The sequence below is a fragment of the Alosa pseudoharengus genome, unplaced genomic scaffold (genome assembly GCF_046254945.1).
Source record: "Alosa pseudoharengus isolate Yale_2024_CS ecotype anadromous, Long Island Sound unplaced genomic scaffold, YU_APseudo_1.1 YU_APseudo_1.1_scf_6, whole genome shotgun sequence".
Taxonomy (NCBI): domain Eukaryota; kingdom Metazoa; phylum Chordata; class Actinopteri; order Clupeiformes; family Clupeidae; genus Alosa; species Alosa pseudoharengus.
In genome coordinates this window covers 35,020,159-35,042,695 of record NW_027468848.1, presented here as the reverse complement: position 1 = coordinate 35,042,695, position 22,537 = coordinate 35,020,159, and the positions used below count along the sequence as shown (strand labels likewise).

The 22,537-nt window shown below is 43.9% G+C and overlaps 1 protein-coding gene across 3 annotated transcripts in view; it reads left to right on the top strand.

Moving 5' to 3' along the window:
* The first annotated feature begins 1,348 nt into the window (after positions 1-1,348).
* The window catches only part of sorbs3 (sorbin and SH3 domain containing 3), a 33,907-nt gene continuing 12,718 nt past the window's right edge, over positions 1,349-22,537 (top strand). Inside the window, exons 1-10 of one of the 3 annotated variants that reach the window (XM_076269522.1) lie at positions 1,349-1,485; positions 14,637-14,699; positions 15,844-16,038; positions 16,522-16,591; positions 16,957-17,090; positions 17,877-17,940; positions 19,511-19,537; positions 19,643-19,748; positions 20,449-20,554; positions 22,185-22,232. In XM_076269522.1, coding sequence (XP_076125637.1) covers positions 14,688-14,699; positions 15,844-16,038; positions 16,522-16,591; positions 16,957-17,090; positions 17,877-17,940; positions 19,511-19,537; positions 19,643-19,748; positions 20,449-20,554; positions 22,185-22,232 — 762 coding nt within the window. In that variant the 5' untranslated portion in view covers positions 1,349-1,485; positions 14,637-14,687. Of the gene's footprint in view, positions 1,486-3,796; positions 4,041-14,636; positions 14,700-15,843; positions 16,039-16,521; positions 16,592-16,956; positions 17,091-17,876; positions 17,941-19,510; positions 19,538-19,642; positions 19,749-20,448; positions 20,555-22,184; positions 22,233-22,537 lie in introns of those variants that run through there. The other 2 variants (XM_076269521.1, XM_076269523.1) reach the window with 2 other exon arrangements.

The following is a 22,537-nucleotide window of genomic DNA, read 5'->3' as shown; positions in this document are numbered from 1 at the left end:
GTGTTTTGTGTTACTCTGAGGACCCCCTCGAAAAATTAGATGTCCATCTCAAGGGGTTATCCTCTAATAAATGAATTTGAATTTATGTATTTTATGTATTTTATGTATTTAAATCAACTTTGCTTGCTATTTATCCTAAACAGAGATATTGGTTTATTTCTCATTAAGGCCCATACACTGGCCACTAAAAATAACCAGACAGTGATATAAAGGATTTAATTGTCTGGATATAGAATAAGCGTATGTTACATATCGTTTACTGTGTCTTTTGTTTATATTCAGCATGTGTTTGTCTTTAGTAACCACAGATGATAATTAGAAAGTAAAGCTTTAGAGAGAAATTAAAGTCTATTTTCAGTCTACCCTTGGTTATAATTTAAACCTAGTCATTGTCAATATGACCATGGTTGGGTTTGTCCAGAACTGCAATGGGGAAACTCTTGAAATTCTTGAAGTCTAACAGGAGTGGGCTGTCTGTATTAGCTTTCTAAAACATGTTGATAACATTGGTACTTCATCATAGATGATATCACATCGTATTCATATATTTGTCTCACTTATCTTTTCATCACTGTAGAAAGATCTGGATGCCAAGAACGAAGCATTGGAGGGCTTGTCGCTGCTGTCTGACAGTAAGCTGTTGGTTTATGCTGTATGACTGGTACCCACACACATTGGTGTGATGTAATGTACTTGTGTAAAAGTTGAATGAGACGTTTATTTTTCATATGTATTAACATTTAAAGGTCCAATTAAATTTATTAAGATCTCTCTGATATCATCAGCATCTACAGAAATAAAGCCTTGACATTAAATGAAGCACAAACATTTGTCTTAGCTTTTTTAATGAACAATTACCCTTTTGTCCTCCTCACAGTCCACACCACTGACCAGTTGCCTTCATTTTTCTTTCTTTTTTTTGCTGGCCAAATATTTAGAATTTAGGAATTTGAGTCATGACTGATCTTCTCTTTGGTAGATCCTCCTCATGTTCACTCAAAGCTAACATGCTCTAGTAGTCAATTGAACATTACCCTGGTACTCATTTCCCCTGATTAAAGAAGCACTTTTCTGTGGGAGCCTGCACAGCACAGGCCACTACATACTGTATAATTGACACGTTTTCTGACATAAAGGCAGGTGAGGCACTAAGTCACTTGAGGAGAACGAGAGGGGAAAGAGAGTGTGACTGTTTGTGTCTGTGTGAGAGAAAGAGGTGTGACCTTTGCTTGTTGATTGCGTAGTCTGGTGGTTAAATATTTATTTTGGATCGCAGTCTTGGGCACTGTGGACGAACTTGTGACAGCCGACCAGCAGAAGAATGGGAAGGGTATGGGAAGATGCCAGGGCATTGCCAGCCAAGGCGCCTGTAGAGTGTCAGAGAGAGAGAACTGTTCTGTGAATCGATCCTTTCCCTGAGTGAGAAAAACATAGCTACTGATTTACAGGCAACCACAGTAGTCCAAGCAGACGTGATCATCCCTTGTGAGTAGTATTTTCCTTTTTACTTGTACCAGACCGAATTGTCACAGATATTTTTAATTGTAAATTGTGGGTCAGCATTACTTCAGTTATTTTGCATTAATATCATTTGAAGTGTGGATTTCACTTAATGTTATTGTAAGTCGCTTTGGATAAAAGTGTCTGCTACATAAACATAACGTTATAGCGTAATTAAAAGCATCGTTTGTGAGAAAGAGGAACAATCAAGTTGGTAGAACATCCAGCACATACAGTACTGAATACAGAGTGGAGGAAGAAAGTGGTGTGAAATGGTGTGGGATTTTTTTGTCATCTGTTATTTCTGAAAAATGATTTATCTGAAAAAGAATTCATTTGGAATGAGTGAAAGTATGATGTAATTACTGCTTTGGCAACATTGTAACACTTACAGTCATGCCAATAAAGCTCATTGAATTGAATTGAATTGTGTGAAACACAGCAGTGTTTGGGGTTTATCAAACAGCTGTACCATGGATTCATGAAAAGCATATCAATCATTATACCATCGCTATGGTGAACTGGCTTTAAACCACACTGGTGACATAATACTGCCATGCCAGTCAGCAAACATGTGGCACTCTGCTTGTGAACTGTGTTCCACCATATTACCTGAGCAAAGTACCTCAAGATTTGACTGCAATATTCTGATCTTATCTCAGTGTGTGTGTGTGTGTGTGTGTGTGTGTGTGTGTGTGTCATGTGAGAAAGCAGAATTATTGCTGTCATTGACTTAGCTATGTTGTGTGTTTGCTGCCTGCTGTCTGGGCATTGCTAAGACTCAGCATGATAACAGTTGAATGAGTCTTGATAGCACAGCTCTGTGTGTTGCAGAACGCCCTGAAAGTTTAGTGGTATTCTACTGTACTGCAGCACAAAACATGTTGGGATGTCTTGGGATAACCCCCCACCCCCCACACGTTGTTACCTCTGTCCATTGTGAATTTCATTTCCGAGCATGAGTCATTGTGTTCCTGATTGCTCCAGTTGCTCTGGCCTGTGCTGGGGCTGGAGAGGCCCTTTCCCTTTCTCCCCCTCACTGCCAGGCGCACTCTGGAGCTCTGTGTGGAAACACTGATTCCTCATGGACAATGATGTCTTCCAGCTGTGTGTAGGAGTCTTTCTCTCTCACACACACACACACACACACACACACTCTCTCTCCCTCGCTCTGTGTGTGTGTGCGTGTGCGTGTGCGTGTGTGTGTGTGTGTGTGTATGCATGCATGCACGTGTGTGTGTGTGTGTGTGTGTGAGAGAGAGAGACCAATTGAGAAATTCCAATACAATGTCTTGTAAAATCCCAAGGCACTGGAGATCCAGTAAATGTCTCTGTTAGTTTGTTAATCTAATGTAAGATATACACATTAGCTCCGAGGTTACGACCAAGAATATGACACTTTCGCTAGTTCTGGATAAATTGGGTGCCCCCTTAGCACTAGATGTTGAAAATGTTAAAATATATTTGAACTAAATTGAAGTACAAATGTATTACTTTAAAGTGGCTGCCATGTTGCAAATATCTTCTTAAAGTCTATGATGCCCTGATGCATCATCTTATCATCTGATAAGCATAATCTTTTTTGAATATGCTTGTTTACAATTATCAATGTGGTGCCATTGTTCTGGTTTGCTTGTTCTGTAGTGTCATTGTTCTCTCAGTACCTTTGAGAATATTTCAATTAAACATCAGCTGGAATGAGTTGTAGAAAAGAGTTGGTCAAATGCTGTGGTCATCTCTCTCTCTCTCTCTCTCTACTTCAAATTCAAATTGTTTTATTGGCTTGACAAGTTGGTTGCTTGTATTGCCAAAGTAGTTATAAGGACATGAGGCTCATAGGCTTAAACTTGCATTAGATGAGCAGAGATACAGACAGAGATACAGACAGAGGAGGGGAAACAATCCCCTTTGTTCCTGAATGTATTTCTATTCATATTATGAAGTGTCTGTGGGCAAGTGACTATTGGTACTTCTGCATGTACTTCTGAGAGCAATAGTATCCCTTGTTCATGAAACACAAAGGCTTGTGTTATAGCCAGAGCCCCAGTGAGCCCTCTGATACGGGCAGGAGGGAAATGGCCTAGTTTGTTCCCTGCGCATGATGAAACACAAGAGGGCGTAGCCACGGCGCCCGTGCCTGCATGGGAATCTATTATTTCCAGCTGCAGATGGGATGGAAACTATTACAGAGCCTCTGACAAGCTTTAGCTGGAGAGATGTGGGTGTTTCAGGATGAGAGCAGGCTAAGTCATCAAGACATACTACACACATGCGCACACAAACACACACACACACACACACATACACGTACGTACACACACATACACACATGTTCACAGACATGAACTCACACATACGTAGGCTGAGTCACTCTTTGTAGTTTATCTTTGCCTCCCCCGTCCCAGGACAGACGAAGCAGGACTCTCTCTCTCTCTCTCTCTCTCTCTCTCTCTCACTCACTCACTCACTCGCCCGCTCTCTCTCTCTTTCTCATTCTCCTCCCTCTCTCTGTCCTCAGATCACAGCCGTGCCTCTCCTCAGTAAGTACTCATCTTGTTCTTAACCTTCCTCGTAGATTTCACAGAGTTATTTTAACCGGGAACTTTGTTTGTGTCTCATTCATGGGTGTTTTCTTTCATCTGGCACTCTACGGCAGCTTTTGCTTTGTCTTTTAGTTTGGATCTCTGACTTCTCTCTGGCTCAGCTGTGTGAGTGTACGTGTATGTGTGTGTGACTGTATGTGCGTGTGTGCAGAGACGGCTTTTAGGGGGTGTGTTTCTTCCGTTCAGGTCCCCTGTCAGTCGCAAAACACTGAGCAGAAATCGGGAACCGTGGAGATGTATTATAATTATATAATTGTATGGGATATTCTTTGCAGTATTTCTATTTTAATCCTGACATTTTAACATTACATATGTTGTATTTCTATTATGCATGTTTTAGTCAATTAATGTGTTCATGTAAAATTACACTGAATAGTTCAACAGAATGTATTTTGTGCAGTTCTGGAGATCCAGATCGCCTGTGCACAATTGTAAGCATTTATTTGTGTCTGTCAGGGCACATTCCGGTGGTGGTTGTTGGGGTAGGCGTCACATGTTGACATTGTTATAGTTTTTGACACATGTCACAGCAATCTTATGCTGGTAGGCTAGCAAGACTATTAGTTATTGTGCTTGAGATTTTTCCACCCTCTAATTTGACCTGTGTATGACTGCAACTCTCTTTAGTTCTGTGCAAGTATTCAGGGTTCCTATAAGTATGACAACTTGTTGTTGTTCAGGGCCTTCATTTAGCATTTAGTTTTTATATTTTGTTGTTTTGCTTGAATATTTGAAGAATAACTCTTAACTGACCAGCGCTGTGCATCCTACTCATATTGCAGTGTTACATAACTTTGGAGTAGCATTGACGAGGAGTGTTTGGCTCCATTATCTGAACAAACCCTTATTGGCATATCTGTTTTGACTTGTGACATTTAATGGGCCAACCCTTTTCATGCTCTGCTGAACTGTTGACTGTGGACTTGAAAACAAGACGGTGGAATTGTGTGGGACAAACTGGGAAAGGCTGAAATAGACCAAATGTGGCCATTTGGCTCAATGTATTAGGTGAAATGGCTGGTCCATCAGTTTATGAAGAAATAGAGGTGGACTGATTTTGTGAAAGAGAGAAAATGAACAGAACCTGGCGGAGGAATGTGCTCTCCCTGCTCACTAGGCCAGAGACTGACGGTGATGATAATCAGCTCACAGCAGGGGTCTGAGGACCAACCTGATCAGATGGGTCCTCTGTGCCTCCCTCCCTCCCTCATCCTGATTAAATGTTCTCTCTCCCACAAACACACACACACACTCTCTCTCTCTCTCTCTCTCTCTCTCTCTCTCTCTCTCTCTCTCACACACACACACACACACACACATGCACACACACACACTCTCTCTCTCTCCCTCTCTCACACACACACACACACACACACAAAACACACACACACACACACACAGAGAGAGAGAAACCAACACCATTTACTGACCTGAGCACTTTGTTGTGAACAACAAAATGGCAGTGTTTTACAGGAGCCTGGGAGAAGGGGCACTCTGGCCTTTAGCTGAAACAGTCTGACGTCAGCAGTAAGACTACACCATATTAACCACTGTTACATGGTGTCCAGCCAAACCACTGAATTATTCACCATGAGCTGACTCAAACTGTTTACTAAATGAGTTGTCTGTCTTCTAGGCTGGTCAACAGTGCAGAATGCACACGAAACATTGCCTACATTCTGTGGCCTACACATGCATATGTCTTTGAAATCCTTGACCAAAAAATCCTACAGACAAGATTTCTCTTTTAAAGTATTTCTGTTACTGCATAAAGCCTACTCATGCTTTGTTGTTTATGCAACACATGACAGAAACTGGACTGTCGGCTAGTGAATATCTGGGTTTCACTGCCAGCCACCTTTTACAGTATATTGTGAAATTCCTTTGACCAAACTGGAAGACCAGGTTTTGTTTCGTTCCCTTGGTGCTGAGGAGACACATTCTTACAATGTGACTATGCTAGTTCTTCTCCATTAGTACACTTGCTATTCCTCCTCTATGTGACATTTAATCCACTGTTGTAATTCTATTTTGCTATCAGTGTAGATTACCCCCCCCCCCCACCCCACCCTTCCCCAGTAAAAGAGTGGGATGATGGTTTGTGGTGGAGGCTGAGGGCAGAGTCGCCCTGCAGTGCCTCGTCTTTCTCAAGTAGTAGACCGCAGAGATAGTACTGTAGCTGTTCCCGGACTGATGAGCAGGACTAATCCTGCTGTGTTGACAGACTGAAGAGTTGAATTGCTGGCTCGTGGGTCTGCTGAACTGTGTTTGGTTTGGGTTGTGAGCTGTGAAGGGAAGACACACAGGACTTTTCACAGACCACTGCGTGCACTCTTTCTCTCTCTCTCTCTCTCTCTCTCTCTCTCTCTCTCTCTCTGTCTTTGTTGACTGTACAAGGTCATATCAGGAGCCCTTCAAACCGTAACCATCAAGATGCAGTCAGACTCATACTCAAACCTTCAGATGGTGCCAGGCCTGGGGCGGTATACCAGTGAATTCATTTGATTCATTTGATTCAGTGCATGGCACACAATGGACTTACGGTCAGGTTTAGGGTAGGGTGTAGCTTTTTTATTTGATCAATAAAGTGATGTAAGAATTCCTTTATCAATTGATTGCTGAAGTACATACTCCAAGCTACTAAGTTGTCAGTGTAGAGTGGAACGGGGCCCATAGAGTCTGTGTGTGTATGGGGAAAAACAAGCAGGCCATTTGAACAAGATCATATTCCCTGGGAAGACATGATGAAACTCAATGGCAGGCTTACTGATCTGGGCTCCTGTGAGCTTGCCATAACTATTCATTACTATAATAATGGAATGACTCTCAGCTAAAGAGCAAAGGAAGTACATAGACAGGGAAAGAAAACACAATGACAATACGTGTTGATGTCAATAAAAAGAGAGTGAGTAATACTGAAGGGAGAGCCAAAAATAAACACGAGGAAGAAGGGATGATGAAGGAGAGGTGGCTTTGGGAGGTCCCGCACTGTATTCACTCCCTTATCCTTAAGCCTACACTCTGAAATATCACCTTATCGCAACAAAGAGCCCTGCCCATTCAGGAAGCCCCGGAGCAGGCAGCCAAGAGGCACCACGGCTTTTACCCAGGGCTCAGAGGTTGCCACGACAACAGCCGCCAAATCAGTAAGTCTCACTCAGGCGGAGCAAGTTTTACGCGAGAGTGGAGATAAAGAGAAGGGGGAAAAAGAAGAGAGAGAGAGAGAGAGAGAGAGAGAGAGAGAGAGAGCAGGCACCTTGGATTGTCATCTGTTAAAGGACAGATAAGCTGTGTGTGTGTGTGTGTGTGTGTTTGTCATCTTTCCCAGGGACCCTGAGCATAGCAAAACTTTCCAACATTCACACACACAAATGCAAACACACGCCTACATTTGGGTGAGTGAATTTCCCTGTCTTATACAATATCACTCTGCACTGTTTTGCCTGGGAAGCTTATCATGTGTAAAACTATAAATCTGAAGTAAAGCTGTCTACATTTTATAATACAAGAGACACCTTGTCTTCCTATCCAGACATCTGCAGCTTTGGACTTGGATTAGTGTTCTTCTAGAAAACCTCCAGAGATTACCCTTGGCCAACACTGAAGCCGTATATATGATTGTGTGTGTGTGTGTGTACGTGTGCGTGTGTGTGTGAGTGTGTGTGAGAGAGAGAAAGAAAGTGAGGGAGAGAGACTGACTGTTAAAGATAAAAGTGGTTCTTGGCAAAGTTCTAAGATGGCTATTCAGGAAACACACAACACCTGAGACGACCATTCAGAGGCCAGATTTAGTCTGAGCTCCGACTAGTCATTTCTAGTCGTGTACTTTTATGTTGTTCTAGTGCTTTGTTGTTTACCATTATGTTTGTTATATCAGTGCCTGGCAATCTGACAACAGTAGTTATATACTCTCCTCAGTAAGTATACTATCTTGTATCCATAGAACACCTATGAAAGCTTTTGTGCTTTTGTTAAGGCAACTAATTACACTTCTTAATGATGTGAGGAGTAGCTATTGTGTCACAGTTATAAACAAATCTGGTTGCATGCCCAGTGTTTTGTTGGAAACACATATAAGGCAGCGTTTCTTCCTCTATTGGATGATAGCTCCGAGCTTCATGTTTGGTCCGTGTTCCCCTTCGCATGGTGTTTAATCTCATGTCCCCCCGATGGTCTCGATGGTCTTGTGTTGGTGAAAGGCAATGTGAACAGACAGCGATGTCAAGCTCATTTCCCTCCTCCGCTGCTGACAAAAGGCCCCGTGGGGCCCTGGCCGCCACTCCGCTCCTCCCTCACCTCAGAGCCTCTGCAGAGACGCGGCCTGATCCCTGAAGCTCTCGCTGATCCATCTGGGAGCCCTACCTGCTTCTTGCTCCCACACACACACACACACACACACACACACACAGACACACACACACACACACACACACACACACACACACACACACACATACACATACACATGCACACACACACACACACACACATGCACACGCACACGCAAACACACACATACACACACACACAGGCGTGCATAAAACAAACACAGAGCCCTATATGTTTGCATATGCAAAAAGAAAGAAGAAGTGTGTGAGTGTGTGACTGTGGAGGAAGAGGGGGGGTTTTCCATGTGTTCCTGGAGGAAGTGTGCAGATGCAAAATGCCTTTTGCTCTGAACTGAGGCATCAGTGTGCTGAATGCAGTGGGTTATATGAAATTCTCAAATTATTCAGACAACCTTGGATATGTTCCTCTCGACTGATGACATGCAAAGGCAACACACCGTGATGTTCTATGTGTAAGAATGTGAGTATGTAGCCCACACTACCCTCTGCCTGTCCCCCGGCTACTCGATTAGCATGTGAATGGAGGCTTAAGATAAACCACTGCTCTTCATTTCTGACCGGTATGCAAGGACCGTCCTCTGCCTCCCTTGGCTGGAACGCCAGGCAACGGGCTGAAGCACCATACAAGGCAGTGAAGCGGAGGCGTCTGTGATAACTTTGTATATCTTACCTAATAACAACATATCATAAGCAAGGCTGTGTGCAGACCCTTGTATGGGATCTGCTCCTGTTTTTCTATGAGCCAAGTTGCTGTGAGGGACGAAGATTCCGGGAGACGGAGTAATTCACCTTTAGTTGGAGAGGTCAGACAACTGCCGAGGGTGATAATCATTTTGTCGGCGGAGTTCCCGGGGGGAGGTGGTGGAAGCGTTTTTATTCTTTTCAGCTTGTGGTGTTCTGGGCTTGTGTGTCCACTGTTGTTCTTTCATTAAGAGATTCTTTACCCTGCTCACACTCTTATTTTCTGCTCGTTTGCTTTGCATAGATTGTTTTCCCTCTTTGCTGCAGGGCTGCAGGGCCAATTGCTGAATTCCTTTGGTGTTGAAGTATGGATCTGACCGGGCAGGGGATGACAGGAATTGTAATGATGTTTTATTTGGTCGGCGCTGTCTCTGCAGACTGTTTGCTCAGAAACATAGTTGTGTTCCATTCATGTTTACCCCTTTAGATAGCTGTAAATGTAAACACAGGGGAATTAAAAAATGTAACAGTGAAACATTGGGATCATTATGTTATCATTAGTCATAGTTTATCCAGGAAGCACACACAGCACTGGCTTCCAAAAGCAGTTTGTTTCCGTTCGGGGAGCAGTGTTTAAAGCTGTGTTTATGCTCAAATTGGTATCTGTTTGGATAAATCCGGATCGAATTAATACCCCCCCCCCCCCAAATGCAAGCAAACAAAGCAAAGCAGCGTCCACATCGGTCCAGAGGCAGCTGCGCTGCAGCCGGGCAGTCAGTATATACAATCATTAACTAGCCCTATTCTCTCAAAGCAGCCCATGTAGACAGGGAGGTTAACACCACAGATGTTGGCAGGGGTCAAATAAAGTTGTCTTGTTCTTTAGACATGGGGACAGTGAAAATGGCATTGAGGGACTGTCACCATGGTTGACTGGTCGGACCCCTCTTCTGTGTCATCAATGGCAGTTTTATTGATGTAGTTGTGGTGGTATAGATGTATGGATCAGTGAATGGTCAGTGGAGAGGTGTTAATGGACTTTGTTTGTAGACGGCACGTCCACAAGTGAAGAGGGCTTTTGTCGGGGTGGGGAGGGCCGATGGGAGGTCCCATGGCTTTGTTTGCTAACTGCATGTCCAGTGACAGTGGCTTTTGTCCGGGGGAGCAGAAGGTCAGAGCGTCATCTCTTCCATGGGAAAGATGGAGAGAATAACCAATTGTGCGACTCACTAAATGAGTGTTGCTGGAATTTGGTAAATATTGAAAATGCAAGAGCTATTCATAAAAAGTCATCTTCTTATGCTGTTAACTGCCCAGTGAATATATGCACAGGGTTTTATAAGTGATACCACACTCACTGTGGTTCTATGTGACAGACGTGGTGGAATTACAATGGCTACATATTTGAGAACCTCAGTAAGTTAATTCATGCAGCCTGAATGGTTTGCATTCCTGACTTGGTGGGTCCTACAGCTGATCCCATTCTGCAGACCTCTGTGAGGAGGAGGAGTATGCATATGATTTCATTGAGGGTTGCGGAATATCTTGAATGAGACACTGTACAGTCTGCTTCGAGCGTGCAATTAGTTGAATACCCTGGGATTTGTTTTCATGATGAAATAGACAGACTGTTTTTTTTTGTTCTGTAATGTAAACTTAGTGCCTATAGAATGCAGAGGGATGAATTGGGTGTGGTGTGTCTTGGTTATATCCTGTTGGTCACTGACCTAATGGTCTGACTCACCGTGTGAGCAATATGTGATTTTCATGTTGAATCCTGACAATCCCTTAATTGGACTCTAAATCCACAATGGTTTCCTGCTTTGTTAGATTAATTATGCCACATCGGGTAGTGTTATTCTGTGGGATTTAATGCTCCCCAGCCTAATTATTCTTGTCACAAGTGGAGTATGGGACACAGTCTTGTTGAGTTCTTGTCTGGATATACTGTACCTCATCCTAGCCTAGTGGTTTACCAATGATTACTCAGTCAAGGGTGTGTTCCTTATTAGGGTTAATGCTTTGTGTCACCCAGTTGCATTCCAACACAACAACATAAAATGTTTGTTGCATGTATGTAGTGCTGCAAACGTAAACAATACAGATATGAGTCTGTGTCATGCCGACAATGATGTAAGAATTCATGAATAAGCTGAATGCCACGTGAGCAAAAATCTGTTCCATACACATGAGCCTCTCCGTCTCCCTGACACAGCATTGTGGCATGCATGGCCAGCATGGAGAGGAGAAGAGTGGAGTGGAGAGGAGTGGAGAGGAGAGGAGAGGAGATGAAAGGAGAAAAGAGGAGTGGAGTGGAGAGGAGAGGAGAAAAGAGGAGAGGAGTGGAGAGGAGAGGAGGAGAGGAGAGGAGTGGTGGAGAGGAGAGGAGATACAAGGAGAAAAGAGAGGAGAAGAGAGGAGGTGTGAAGAGAGGAGTGGAGAGAAGAGAAAAGGAGAGGAGAGGAAAGGAGAGGAGAAGAGATGAGGAGAGGAGAGAAGTGAAGAGGAGTGGAGGAAAGGAAAGGAGAGGAGGCGTGAGGCCATGTGAGAGTGATTTGTGTGGAGGCTCCTCCTCAGGAGTCCAATTAAAGCGTCTCATTGTCTTCCTGCATCCTGTTGCCTCCAAATACAACAACTGCATTAGCACAGCGCTGGGCTAGCAGGCTTGGCCTTTTTGCTGAGGTTAACACTTTACTGACAGACTTGGCCCCATGCTTGTCCCCGATTCAGTGTGTTGCAAGAGAGTATTGGTCACTCACAAGACCTTCTGACCAGACAAGAAATTGACTGTGACTGGACCAGAGGGTGTCGAGTTAGCAGTAAAGCCTGCAACATTTGACACACAGCCAGAACACTGTCTCACCGCATGCCGAAAGCTGTCTGATACCCCGGCCAAGTTTACAGAGACGAGACATCCCCATCCTAACAGGCTCTGGAGAAATCCAGCTCCCACACTCTAAACTCCCATCTCCATGTTTGGTTGAGGAAGTAAATATCTGGCCTTGAGATTTGGAAAATGTCCTGCACATTCAAGACAACAAGAACATCTATGTTAATGTGTAACCCACCCAAACAAACAGGCTCCCCTGAAGCAGATCTCCCAGGGAGCACCACCCCCACCCAAGGGTGTTTTCCACTACTTGCGTTGGGAAGTGCGCTTCAGCGCTCGCAAGCCGATAAGAATGTGTAGGGTGTTCAGAGTAAACACTATTTCTGGTGTGCATGCGTGTGTTCTTGCGAATTCTTGGGCCAGATATGAGAGGGCTGAATTGACCTTATTAGGTTGGCTCTCCTCTCGGCTCTCTCAAGTTTTGGCGAGAGCGTCGGGCTTTGGACAGAGAGAGAGAGAGAGCTGGACTTAGAGAGCTGGAGCTCCTGACTTTTCCTGCTCTCCCCCTCAATACTCATTTAGGTAATGAAAGCCTCAGGAGCCAGACGCAGCGCGGAGCAGGCCAAGCGGCCTCACCAGCTTTTTAAGGCTTGGTCTGTTTGAGGGGCTCCACTGATTTAAGGACTTGTTTTCCTTCTTCCAGCCTCTTTCCTCATGTCGTTATGTGCTGTAAAGGCCGACCCTCTGAGAAGCAGTAGTGGGAGACATTTTGCAGGCTTGAGTGTGGGAAAGTGTTGAACATGAATGGGTTTAAAAGACTTAAACAAGTCAAACAGACATGCCAGTGTGGTCTGGTCAGCACGGTTTAATCAAAACAAACTATAGATTTAAGACACTTTGACTGAAAGGAAAGGGTTAATGGATGGATCACCCTTTCTGCTGTGGTTCAGAGATTGACCTTTTTTATATTAAATTGAATCTTTCATCAGATGATGAAAATGTCAGCGGAGATTGTCACGGTGAGACCACAGTAATCCAGAGATATGCTGGAGCTTGGTATCATTTCCCCACATGCAGATAAGCATACTCCACCAGCCTTTAACATTTCGCTATCTGTGGAGTCAGTGAGTCAGAAGTATTATAATTTATCAGTGTCAGGGGGACGTGCATCATCTTGAAAAATGCTAGACACAAAATGCTGGACACACACACACACACACACACACACACACACACACACACACACACACAAACACTCACACACACACTCTCTCTCTGTCTCTCTCTCTCACACACACACAAACACTCACACACTCTCTCTCTCTCTGTCTCACACACACACACACACACACACTCACACACTCACACACACATACACATACACACAATTGAGCTGTTCTTCCTGTTATGTAATGTAGCACAGTCAGGGGTTATGGATCATTTGGGGAGACACATCTGCTTAAGATTGCATAGCGAAGGTTAGTTATTCCCATGTGCAGGGGGGGGGGGGGCTAGCAGTGTGTGATTTGGACCACAGGACATTGGATATGGCAGTCAGAGGACACTGACCACAATCTTTAGACTCTGTAATGTTCCATTTTAGACAGCGTTTGGAAAACTCATCTTCGTACAGTTGAAACACTCGCATTCTGGCTGCCTCCCTAAACGGCTGAAAGCTGACCCCAGATGGAAAGTAGTGATCATCTCAGAGAGCGCAGGTCCTGAGTTTCCATGCCAACCTACATAGTTACTACTGACCCTATTCAGATACCGAGGGAAAGGAGGTTACCTCCCACTTGAGTGGAAATTACCCCCTCTGTTCAATCCTGCTCTCCTTTGAAGTGGAATCGGCTCTTCTAATCTGCTTTGCTAAGGTGCCGGACATTTGAACTTGAAGGCCTTTTTTTAATCCTCTTCTAGCTTCCCTCTATTTTTTTTCCAGCATAGCTCTTTTTTTTTTGTTCAGTTTGGCTGGTGGGCCCTGGGCTGTCCCGGGTTTGTGTTCTGTTATGGAAGAATCCGGCAAGCTTGTGACTCAGTCTCATTGTTTTGGTATGGGGTTTGCTATGGTGACAGGGGAAAGATGGAGATCTTTTCCACCTCATGGAAATCAACAGCATTTAACTTCAAGCAGAAATGGGTATATATATATATATATATATATATATTGCTAGGTATATAAACTTTACTGGAAGATGTACATTCTCACCCCTGACAGCTTTTCAGTGGGGAAAAAAGAATATAGGCTTTATACATGACATCCTAGACTGTGTGTTGTTGTCCAACCTGACAGTAGCTTAGCTTGTTGTATGGTGACTCAGTGCCTCTGGAGGGGCAGCACTGCAGTGAAGTCTCAGTGTGGGACATAGTGGATGCCAAATGGGATAACTCGATAATGTTAAGGTGAAAGGAATGCAGACAAACACATCACAGGCCTGGAAATAGCGTCTATCGAATGCTTTCATTTAGTCTCTCACTAAATGACTGTGATTAGGAGAGTTCTATTATCATTCTGGATGTGGGGTCAAAGGGGAGGATTATGTTAAATGATATCTTAGCCTCGACCATCTAAACTATTTTGTGAAGCTTGTGTTTCCAAACTGGCGTTGTATTAGTGTGTAAATAAATAGTATTCCTAAAGAATGCTTTCTTTTTCCTTTTCCCCTTTCATAGTTGTGAAAATCCTGTTGGTGACCATCAGCAATCAAGCCTAATTCTGATGACATGCAGCCACAGGTAAGCCAATTGCAGTGTAATCGAAGAAACAGACTAAATATGGGGAATATTTATTTCTGTAATCTGGGGATCTGTCCACTCTCTTCAGCCATTTCTAAAGAAACATTTAAAAATTCTCTCTTTTGTGCTAAACACAGAGAAGCCTCCTTGTTTGTTTGTTTTTCTCTCAGTCAATTGCATTTGTCTCGCATGTCTCGGATACCTTTGAAAGCTTCCAAAACTGTTATTTCTCTCCTCAATCGGGCCTAAAAGATGCAGCAACGAGACCAAGATGTACCAGAGCGAATGAAAGGGGAAGCTATTTATGGCGAGTCTTGTATTTCCATGCAAATGCCGCTGTCCCTGCTCCTCACAATGGCATCTCCCTGATTTTTACGAGATACAGTTTCACACTTGGTGAGAAACCAAAGGATCTTCCCATGACCCCTGCAGCTCCGCCAGCCCTCTCTCGCACACAAACACGCAGGAGTCAGGTCTGCGGGAGGGGGCGGCACCCCGGGATAGACTGACGAGCGAGCGGTCGCCATGGCGACGAGGGGGGCCCTTGCGAAAGGGACGTGATCAAGAGCTCGGTCAGCGAGTCTCTCTCTGATGGTTGACGGGGGCGACCCCCTTCTGACCCCCCTAGCCCAGGCAACGCCTCTTGGCCTGGGAGGGAGCGAGAGAGTGGTCTCCCCTGAATAGGCTACTAATGGGGCCATAATGAGCCTATCCGCTTTCACCCTCTGACCGCTTAGCCACAATGGGGCCTTTCTACGGGCCTGGCTAAAGAGATGATGGATAGGGTGGATCGGCTCGTCATACCCTCATCACTTTAAATAAATTACAGCCTCACCAAAACCTGGTCAACAAGGACCAATTAGTCTCGAAAGAAAGGAGACATACTACCTTAACTAGGAAAAGAGGAGAGGAGAGTGTGTATGTGTTATATGCTGCGTTGTGTGTTTTTTCTTATTTTATGATTTTATCTTTCTGTACTGGTCCTTAATAGTCTTCATCTCTCCAGCTGTTTACCTAAACTTGAGTGGAGGACAGAAGAGGAATTGAAGGGATGTGGGCACCAAGGTTCTGTACTCTCCTGTAACTCCCTCTCTCTCTCTCTCTCTCTCTCTCCCTCCCCCTCTCTCTCTCTCTCCCATCCTAGCGACAGGTGGAGGTGCATAACCATATAAATGGCTCGCGGATTGTGTTCTCAGATGATGGACAGCCGCGCACTAGACCCCAGCAGCAGCTTCTCACCGCTCCAGATCTGACCCAGGAAGTGGTGGTGATCTCGTCTGGCCTGCCCACCCCACCTCTCAGCCCATTCCGCATGGTCCAGCCTCCATCCTCACAAGAGGCCAGTAGCAGCTTGTAACAGTAGTTGCATAATGGTTATGTACTCACTATGCCATGCGATGTTGTCGCAGCATAAAATATGGGCAGACTTTCACCTTTATTGTACTGCAGTGGACTGGTGTTTCAGTCATCAGGTTCTTTAGCTCCTTGGTGAAAGTCAATGAACTACAGATGACCCTATTTTATGGCCCATTGCATTTGCACTCAATGTTTTCAAAAGATAGATTATACTAGCTATAAACTGCTGTGCGTTTTTCAATAGATTAGTCATGATTATTCTGACCAAGGTCAGCGTTTAAGCAACTCTACCACCTAGTGGTACTCTCCTGCATTGCATGGTCTTTCGTGAATATACAGTAAGAGGAAATGTTTTGTGTGCTGGTTAATTATTGTTGAGTCATATATTATATGGTCTGTGATTGGTCAGAGTACTGGGTTGGTCCACAAGTCTTTAAGTTTGATGGGATTTTGTGATTGTTATTAGGTTGCAGAAGTAAATGGCAGTAACTATCCACCTCGAAGTTTTGGATCTTACTACGGCCCTTCACAGATAGGTATGTATGTCTCTTTGATTTAAACATGACGTCTTAATAGCATACATAGAAAGCAGTGCAGTGTAGTGGTAAAACTTCTCTCAGAACTATCCACTTTCATGACTGGACAGAAACTGTATGCACTCACATCCATTTGAACACAGGCTCTCTGTGGCCCACTAGTGGTGAAAATAATATTTTTTGATGAACAATTGGAGTTTCTCTTCGTCTGTAGTTCTAAATTATACATATAAATGCATGTATGCTGTACATAATTCATAGCTGTCAGTAGCATGGGGATTGTGGTTGCATTGACTGTTCCATGATCCCATGTCCACAGCAGTGACATTATTGAGATAATTTTCTTTTTTCGTTTTTAACTAAAGGAATGATGTCCAATGGTCAGTCTGGGGGATCTTCCACCCTTCCAAGGAGGTCAGCAACCAGAGAGGAGCGACTCATTAAATTCTCTGGCATCGGCCCTGTGGACGAGACGGGCATGCCTATAGCCTCCAGATCGGTCAGTCAAAGCTGAGCTCATCCTGTCTTATCCTCTCTCACTGGTGTCTAAATGTCCCTGAAATAGCATTAGTCCTTGTAGAACTGAATTTGTGAGAACCCTTATCAGTAGTTTAGACATCATGTGTATGCACATGTCCTGCTGAGTATGCTCACTCTGTAAAGTGGTCCAGCCAAACCCTTGTAATTGCTTATAATAGTTAGAGTTTGATGTGACTCAGAGTGATTGACATCAGAGGCGCATGGTCAATTTGACTCATCTAGCACGCTGTAATGAGAAGATTAGTAGCCATGATTCAGGGAAACAGCATGTTCACCGCACCTTAGACAATGCCAAACCCCTGACTAAGCACACACTATAACATTGCTTCCATTTACAACACTGACAATCAACAACAGTAACAAATAAAAAAAGGAAACAACACAAATTGTGATGTCCCTACACAGAGATGTGTTAAAAACAACACAAGTTGTGTTGTTTTCAACACATTCAGTTTAAAAATATAGGGCACTTTGTTCATATTTAGCATATATATAGATAGATAGAAGTATCCACACTGATCAGGATATAGCTTTTATTGGATAGCATTTCCTCCACAGTGGATCTCTGAATGTGTGTGCCTTTGAATAATGAATAACTACATTGCAGACTGTAGCATTGGCAGTATGGTCTATTGCACTGTATTCTACAGAATGACAACGCTGTAAGCTGGCTGTAGTATCACAGTTGTTGTTACTGTTTTCAGTGGCAATTCACTCAGCTCTTCATTGTCTTTCTCTCCCTCAGAGTGTGAACAAACCCAAAGACTGGTACAGGAGCATGTTCAGGCAGATCCATAAGAGGCCAGAAGGTATTATTTCTTCATCTTTCCCTCTTTTCCTCGCTCTCCTTCTCACACTCCAATTCCTCCCTCTCTCACCTTCTTTCTTTCTTTCTTTCTTTCTTTCTTTCTTTCTTTCTTTCTTTCTTTCTTTCTTTCTCTCTCTCTCTCTCTCTCACACACACACACACACACACACACACACACACACACACACACACACACACACACACACACACACACACACACAACTGATAGCAGCACACAGTGAGAGAACATTCCTTTCTGTCAGCCTTTGTTATTGCTGAGCTGAACTGAACAGCATCCTGGGAGCCTAAAGGCTCGTATTAAGAGAAATAGCTGCTTCAGTGTTCACATGTCTATTTCATCTCTCACCATGATGAATTCCAGAGCAAAAAGCCAAATGAACCAAACACTCCTCCTGAAGATGACATGTAGCCTACAAAAGCTGTTGAAGTGTTTCACTCTGAATTCAATTACATTAAGACGTGTAGCAGTGTAGAATTAAAGACTACTGTTGTCTATAGAAAAAAAACATGTTGAACTGTTGCACTGCCACTACCACTGAATGTGGTACCATACTTCAGACACCAGATATCCTGTTACTCTGTGGTAAAGCTGAAAGTCTTGCTTGATTAATACAGCAATTGGCCAGACTGCAATACTTTCCTAATGCCACTGGAATGCAACTCAACAGCAGAGCCAAACTAGGGAGCAACAGATCTTACATTATGAGGTCAAACCTCTACAGCTACTTTAAATGTGCTCACCTCATTTTGCTTGGAGCGAACTGGCGGGGGAAGGAATGATACTGATATCAATCATTAATATGGCCCAATGAGTCCTGGAATGCATGTATAGACGCTGCTTGATCCACACCTCTCTCCCATTTTCAGAACTTTACAATTTTACAGTCTTAAACAGAAACAGACAACTGGTTCCTACATTGAGTTAGTATATTCTCAGTTGGAACATGTAACGCAGGGTAACAGGCTATCTAACAGCAAGAAGCAATGTACTGTAAAGCTCAAGCATACGTATGTGTACACAATCAAATCCACAAATAAGCAAGCAATAATACACAGACTCCATAAACGTATCTCATCATTGTGATCCTGTAGTTATACGAAGAACAGGATAGCCACAGAGGTGGAGTACAGTGCACTCTTAAAATGAATGTGTTGGACACAACACAAACTGTGTTGTACCTATCTCGACACAGAGAAGTTGGGTTATTTTCAACACATATTGTGTAACAAATAACAAAAGCAATGTGTTGGACACAACACAAACTGTGTTGTCCCTATCTGGACGCAAGTTGTGTTGTTTTCAACACATTTGTTTTAGGAGTGTACCTTCTCATTTCTCCCCCTCTTATTACACCCTCTTAGAGTTAATAACAAGAGGCATGAACTCAGGTGTGACATAGTGATACAGTACACAGAGAGGGCCAAACAATAATGATTGGGAAAATTATTGGTAACTAATTAATGGTAACTGAAATGGAAAAATGTAAATGGTGAAGAAATGGAAATGGTGTAATTAATATTAACATAGTTGTATTTCCTTCTTGCTACAGATGAAATGGAGTATTGGTCAGCTGAAAGTGAGTCATGGTTTCACATTTTCTGGAAAACCCCATCATGGATAATAGATGAACCTCAACAGTAATTAGGTTACACCAACTGTCCTGTCTGTGCCTTTTCCAAAGGGAGCCAACAGCCCCCCACTGCGACCTCAGAGACGGTGACAGTAGACTGGCCTGCAGATGGGAAGGACATCTTTACCCTTGACCCTTATGGATCCCTGCCTGACTGGTGAGCTGAAGACCAAGGATGTGGAACAGAGTCATGCAATTACTAGTCACAGGGTCCCATGAGTTTCAGTAGAGGAGTCAGTGAATGAATGTTTTTTGGGTGTGGAGAGGGATGCAGACAGGGAGAGATATGGGAGAGAGAGAGGGGTGTGTGTCTGTGTTTGGTTTATTTAACTGGGTGTGTATGCATAAATATCAAGCAGGGTGTGAATTAATAGTTTGGCTGCTGCTTAGTCAGTCACAGCCGTAACACCAGTGTTTGTCTCAATATTTGGGGTCAGGTGATGTAATGGCAAGAGCATAAATATAGCTCTTTGTTACAAACCTCCATGCTCTCTGCATGAGGTAAACCATTTCGAAACTCACACATGACCTGTGATTATGGTGAGCAGGGTCTACTGCTAGACAGCCCACATGAATTCCAATGGAAACTCATAGAAAGGAGGAATAGACCGGAAAGAAACAAAACAAGAGCTGGGCAGACATGTTGGGATCTGTTGCTGGCGGCATTGACTATGACAACCTGATAAAGTGGTTGTCCGGGCATGTGTGCATGTGTGTGAGAGAGTGTGTGTATCTTACTGTGTGTGTGTGTGTGTGTGTGTGTGTGTGTGTGTGTGTGTGTGTGTGTGTGTGTGTGTGCGTGTGTGTGTGTGTGTGTGTTTTCATTTTGTAATTTTGTTTTGGGGATTATGTTACAGGAGTGATGAGCTGGAGGTTGGAGAGAAGCACCCAAAGCCAAAGAGCATTTTTGACTTTGAACCTGGAAAGAGCAACACTCGCAACACCTCTGGGAACAGCAGCCAGGTAAGGAGCTGTGCGTGTTTTAGGGGACCCTTACAACCTTTTCAGCTATTTCTGATGCATATGCACATGCAGCTAAGGAGAGCAGTGGGAAAGCTTGTTTTTTTATTGTTTATGTTGGTTGGGTCTGAGTTAAATGCTGATTGCTGATGAGGCAATGCGCACAGTTTTGCAAATTAAGTAATAGTTTAAGGAAGGAGTCTTATTTGTCTTTGAGTTGTTTTGTTTAGCCAGTATTTGGGGTGTGTGGGTTTGAGAGTGAATATCATTGTCTTTTTTTTTGTTGTTGAAATCTTTGGAATGGAGACGTTTGAACTTTCTGTCTGTACTGAGCAAGCCATTTGCAAATTAGTTTAAGATACAATTGGATTACTGCTGCTTTATCACTTTTCCTGTTACAAATTGATAAGATAGCTGTGCATGTTTTGACTTTTATTTATAGCACAGATGACAGATGTATTAACTCCTGGTGGGTCACATATTAAGAATACTTAAAGGACACTAGGTTTATACAACATAGGTTTTGCGTTGGATGTTTGGTTGTTGTGTGTATAAATGCGTAGGTGTTTTTTGTGTATATGTGTAGTGTGTGTGTTTGTGTGGGCGTGTGCACACACATACTAACCGTACACATGGAAGAATTAGGGTAGAGCTTTTTTTGTTTTGTTTGTGGCCTTAGATAAATTGAGTAACTTGGAACTCCACTTGTTTGTCTGGGGCCAAGCTGTTGGAGACACTCTTGTCACCGCGTTCCAATCCCTGCTGGGAAAAGAATGAGCTTTGGCACTCCGGGGCAGAAGAAAAGAAATCATTGTTCGTGCGCGGAGCCGAAGTCGTCTCAGGGTAGAGGCGTCTTGTGATAGTGATTAGGCTGTTAACTGCTCGCGCTAGTCTACTGTACCCCCGCCGATCCTTGAGCTCACGGGCCACTCTCCTCTCTCGCTCTCCTGGGAGGTCGTCAGGCTAGGCTGCCCGTCCACGGCTCAGCGCCTTAACGTGAGCATCGCGGTGGTGGTTCTAGCTCTGCCTGTTCGGGAGCATCGGCCGTGTCAAGTGCAGCGTCCTTGGCGAGTGACATCACTGGCGGACGGCGTTATTGTGACCTGCGGGGTGAGTGTCTCTGCGATGCTCTTGGCTTTGAGAGTGCATAGTCCTGCCAAGGCTTTTCAAGGAACATAAAAAACTGTAGGGGAAATGGAGGACTCTCATTGTGAGGCTTTTAGCCTTGTAAAGGAATGCCTTGTGTAAATCCTTCTCTCTGGGGCTTCTTTGCACATCATTTACATGGCGTTGCTCTTTAAGGTGCCTTACAAATGAAGTCTGCTCTGTTGAGTCTGTGGAGTCTCTTGAGCTGTGTAACTGGCAGATAATGAATGACATGAATCAGACAGAGGTCTGGCCTACTCTGCCCCCTGCTGTGAATGAGCTGGGTAAGGAGGCAGTTACCTGCCTAAGTCTATTCCTTCTATTTTCCAAGCAGTTTTGGCATGTGTCTTAACCCGGCTGGTTAGTTATAAAGAAATGACAATTACTAAATTGCCATAATTGCTGACAAATTTTGTGTAATGTACGTAAGACGTGCTTGTAGCCCAGGTCTGGCTTTGCTCACAGTGTTTGTCTTTCTCACTCACAGCTCCAGGTACAGAGGACCCCTGAGAAGCCTCGCTCCCCCTCCATAGAGGTGAGTGCCATTCATCACTGCTAAGCACACAGACGTGAAAGCAGTGGATCTCCCCAGTGGAATGGAAACATACCCATATCCCTCTGAACGCAAGTGTACACAGACTGGTGTGTGTGTCTGTGTGTGTGTGTGTGTGTGTGTGTGTGTGTGTGTGTGTGTGCGGGTCTGTTTGTCCTTATATCCTTCAGCTCTCAAAGCGTCTTTAGTCTTCTAGGTATGCACTGTGACCAGCCAATGAACAATGTTTTATGGAGGTAAATTGAGTCTTGTGAGCAGACCACAGCAGTTTTCTAGAACACTGTATT